At 32.8% G+C, this 4,695-nt stretch overlaps 1 protein-coding gene across 1 annotated transcript; it reads left to right on the plus strand.

Annotated features, from left to right (window-relative positions):
* Positions 1-345: 345 nt before the first annotated feature.
* On the plus strand, positions 346-876 carry LOC124917584 (probable E3 ubiquitin-protein ligase ZFP1). Its single transcript, XM_047457980.1, has 3 exons — positions 346-423; positions 500-658; positions 736-876. Exons 1-3 carry the CDS (start codon positions 346-348, stop codon positions 874-876), a joined length of 378 nt encoding a protein of 125 aa, XP_047313936.1.
* Positions 877-4,695: the final 3,819 nt, after the last annotated feature.

The following is a 4,695-nucleotide window of genomic DNA, read 5'->3' on the forward strand; positions in this document are numbered from 1 at the left end:
TGAGCATAAAATGTTGATATTACGGATATCATGAAACGAATATCAAGAATTCTAATCATTTTCTCATGTTACAGAATATTAAGAACACTCATCTTACAGATATTACCCTAATGTACATCATCATCATACAATAAGACACACATCTTCAGTCGCATAGCAAACTGGTTTGGAGTTGACGGAGCACAGGCCACCAACACCAAACCATATGACATAGAAGATGTACTATTTTTTCCTTTGTCTTTAGACTATATTAGCTTGGTTGATTGTTTTTTAGTAGTAGTTAATTAATTAAAAAATATTGTTTTTTGAATCAAATAGGAAGTTGTGGTGCTCGACATTTCTAAAATGATTAAGAATCATTTTATTGTTGATCGTCAAAGTGATATTGATATGTATATGGATATAGACAATATTTTTTATGAGGTAATTCAACAATTAATTTTTTTTTATATTTATGTCGTAATTTTGGTGTCTTATAATTTAGAATGTTTAATTTCAGGAGCTTCTTTTATTGGTTGAACAAATTGGTAGACATGTTGAAGTAGGCATATCAGAAGAGATCGTCAATCTTAGAAACCGGGACCATTTAATTCCCGAGACTCAAGCATCTTTTTTTACAAATAAAGGAGGAACTAATAATTTTTGTGTTATATGTCAGGTAAATCATATTTATACAATAACTATCTTCTTTTATTATGATAACAACTAATTGATTTTCTCTTTTTGAATTTATAGGAGGAATATATGATGGAAGATAAGATTAAGATTGGAGGTCTTCATTGTGGGCATGAATTCCATGTTGATTTCATAAAGAGATGGCAACTTATAAACAACATTTGTCACATCTGCAAATCTCCTGGAATTGCCTATAGCTAAAGAAAGATAATATTCTTTTTCAGTTTTATAATAAGTTTATAAGAAATATCTTTAGTTTGTTTTAAGAATATAAATGTTCAAAATATTAATTGTTAATAATTCATGTTAGATAGATTTTGGTTTTAAATTTATAATTTATTTTCTCAATCTTTTGAAATTATCATGGATGGTTAACAAGATTCATACACTACAACAAAACAGACCTACGACGACGCTTAAAAAGGCAGACCTACGACGACGCTTAAAAAGGCTTCTGCCAACTCTTAAAAGCGTCGCCAAAAATATGGTGGGGATGTTTGAAAGAGATCCCCTGGATATGTTGTTCATCTCGGCATGTATCTTCCTTCTATCATTTCCAGTGTCGCGGGACCTGGGATTCTCATCAAATCATCGAGGGTCTTGAACTATCAAAAGGTTCTTGACTACATTATCCAAGTTAGGAGGCTCAAACAAAATAAAAGAAATCGGGAGATCTTTCTGGCCGAAATGAATCAGTAGGAATCTTCTCTTGATGATGTTAAAAAGGGGGAAAAGGAAAAGATAGGGCCTTAGACTTAGGGGGAAAGAGATTTAGGAGAAAATCTTTTGTTGTTTCCATCATTGAAAAATTTTCATTTATCAATCATGTTATGTATCCCCTAATATTTTGAAAATATGAATACATGATCTTTTGCTCATATTGTTGTGTTGTTTATTGATTATACATATAGTTATCTTCAATCTTTTAATTAAGTTTTAACATCATCAAAAATGGGGAAATTGTTGGGTCAAATTTATCTTGATCATTGTTATTTTGATGATGTATGAGTGAAACTTAATTATGATTAAAAGTAGAATCAATAAAGATAAGTCGTCTAATTGTTTCTATTCTGGTGCATTAGATTTGGCTAAGTTAGACGTGGTCTAAGTAGGCTAATTAGATGTGATACGTAATTAGATGTTGCAGTATAACTGATATGTAGTTAGACGTGCAAGTCTAACAGATACGTAGTTAGACGTGTCAGTCTAACAAATACGTAGTTAGACGTGTCAATCTAACAGATACGTAGTTAGACATGTCAGTCTAATAGATACGTAGTTAGACGTGCCAGTCTAACAAATACGTAGTTAGACATCCTAGTCTAACAGATACGTAGTTAGACATGCAAGTCTAACAGATAAGTAGTTAGACGTGTTAGTCTAACAGATACGTAGTTAGACGTGCAAGTCTAATAGAGACATAGTTAGACGTGCCAATCTAACATATACGTAGTTAAACGTGTCAGTCTGACATATACGTAGTTGGACGTGCCCGTCTAATAAATATGTAGTTAGACGTGCCAATCTAATAAATACGTAGTTAGACGTGCCAGTCTAATAGATACATAGTTAGACGTCTCAGTCTAATAAATACGTAGTTAGACGTGTTAGTCTAACAAATACGTAGTTAGACGTGACAGTCTAACAGATACATAGTTAGACGTGCAAGTTTAATAGATACGTAGTTAGACGTGCAAGTCTAACTCCTTCAGATTAGTCTGAAGTGATGTAAGGTTAAACGTTGCAGTCTAACTCCATTAGAAGTTGTAGTCTAACTCCATTAGACGTGGTAGTCTAATGGATCTCTCTGATAGACGTTGGCGTCTAACTCTATTAGACTTGGTGGTCTAATAGAGCACGTCTAATTCCTCGCTTCAGCATTCGTCTGAAGTTAGCATACGTCTACCCACGATCAACTAGGTGTATGCTACTCCTGCTTCACTTTCTCTTGCAGTTCAGTACGCCAGCTACTTGCATCAAATGAATGAATGCCACGTACGCAAATATTCCTCTCACTACTTGTTCAGTACAGTATAGTTGCAGAAGGATATACCGCGCACTACCGTTCAATACGGCCACGTTCCAGAAGCACAAAGCCTGTTGTACTTTATCCTTTAGGGAGCCATCCTATGAGCGCGTGCCACGTGTCCATACAGAAGATTTAACCGTTGGTATCCTTCCACTATATTTTGCTGCTCAAGGACAACGGACAAATCGCTAGAAGAATTACAAGATACTCTACTCACATTATCGAATCACTCTTGCACTTATTGATTGTACATCATACTTAAGTTCAAGAGAGAGAATCAAAAACACTGTTATAGCTGAGAGATATTCTTAATCATATTATAAGTTGAACATAGTCTGTTATGTTCAACAGAGTGTTAGCTATTTAGTGAACTGTATTTGATTCAAGAAGTTTAGTGAAATTCTTCCGGTTACTGGAAGAAGGGATGACGTTAGAGAGTTAGCTATGAACATCCATAAACATATTGTTGTGTTCTTTCCTTCTGTCTTTCATTATTCATTGGTTCAAGACTTCAAACCCAAATAAACAATTCCGCACTTGAATCGTTTCAAGTGTTTTGGAAGGTTTACGAAGAATAGAAAGAGATATTAATCCCTAACAGGATTTCTATCAAACCATTTTTCCGAAGTTGTTATCAATAGTTAGATCCCGTCTCTATTGATTACACCAATCCTATCACAAATGATGGGAAATGAACTACTTTAATGATGACAGCTACCTAATCCTAATTCAATTCATACTCAGTTATTAATTTCATTTGGAAAGGGATGTATTTGAATTTAGTTTGACACAAATTCAAGATTTCATTGGCAGTTTCTCTAGCATCCAAATCCCAGACAAAAGTTTTTATAAATAGGACCATTGTAGTTAAATAAAGAGCTGGAGATGGGGAAAATTGAAAAAATAGAGCATGAGTTGAAATTCAACCAAATTACTCACTTGGCCAAATAAGAGACCTCAACTCATACATAATGTCTAAAACCTTATAAAATTATTGCATGCATTGATATTAAATTTGTGAACAAAGAGATAAAAAAAACATCAATAACCATGCTCATTATCAGCGCAAAATGATGATACTTCCATCTACACAGTATAATCATGCCTCTACAGGAACCACAAGGACGATAGAGAAATCCACATAGTTAGAGCAAAAAATCAGTTTAATGAAATAAGTGCAATACCCTATCATGTACATGAAAGTGATGGTAAAAATGGTAAATGAAATTTCCATCAAGACGTTGAGTTTACCCATAGGAAAAGAATCAACTTTACGTCATTATAGTCCCAATAATCTCTTACTCTATCAACTTTCTTCAAAGAATTCCAACATTTGGCTATGTACTCCTTCGCCTTCTTATTTCTACTATGAGTTTCTCTCTACAAGAATAATCAAATCTGACAGACCGAAATTGTTTAATGTGAAAGTGTTAAACATGTCAAAAACATGTTAAAATGCCAAAATGTGTTAAACATGCCAATAATGTGTTAAACATGCCAAAAACATGTTAAATGTGCCAAACACGTATTAAATGTGTCAAAAACGTATTAAACGTGTCAAAAGTTGTTAAACGTGCCAAAACATGTTAAACGTGCCAAAAATTGTTAAATATAAAAAAAATAACGTGTTAAACGTGCCAAAACATGTTAAACGTGCTAAAAATTGTTAAATATAAAAAAAATAACGTGTTAAACGTGCCAAAAACATGTTAAATATATCTAAAACATATTAAACGTATTTAATATGTAAAAAATGTGTTAAACGTACTAAAAATATGAAAAATATGTTAAACTTGTTAAATATGCTATATTGTCAAAAATGTGTTAGACTTGTCAAAAACATTTTAAATGTGTTAAACGTGTCAAAATGTGTAAAACGTGTCATAAATATGTCAAAAATGTGTTAAACATACCAAAAATATGTTAAACATATCAAAACGTGTTAAAACGTGTTAAATATGTCAACAATGCGTTAAACGTGTCAAAAACGA

The sequence above is a fragment of the Impatiens glandulifera genome, unplaced genomic scaffold (assembly GCF_907164915.1).
Source record: "Impatiens glandulifera unplaced genomic scaffold, dImpGla2.1, whole genome shotgun sequence".
Lineage (NCBI taxonomy): Eukaryota > Viridiplantae > Streptophyta > Magnoliopsida > Ericales > Balsaminaceae > Impatiens > Impatiens glandulifera.

Coding starts and splice junctions, on each gene's coding strand:
- LOC124917584 (XM_047457980.1), top strand. CDS start 346: ATGATTAAGAATCATTTTATTGTTGATCGTCAAAGTGATATTGATATG. Junction 424..499: donor TAGACAATATTTTTTATGAG/GTAATTCAACAA, acceptor GTTTAATTTCAG/GAGCTTCTTTTATTGGTTGA. Junction 659..735: donor ATTTTTGTGTTATATGTCAG/GTAAATCATATT, acceptor TTGAATTTATAG/GAGGAATATATGATGGAAGA.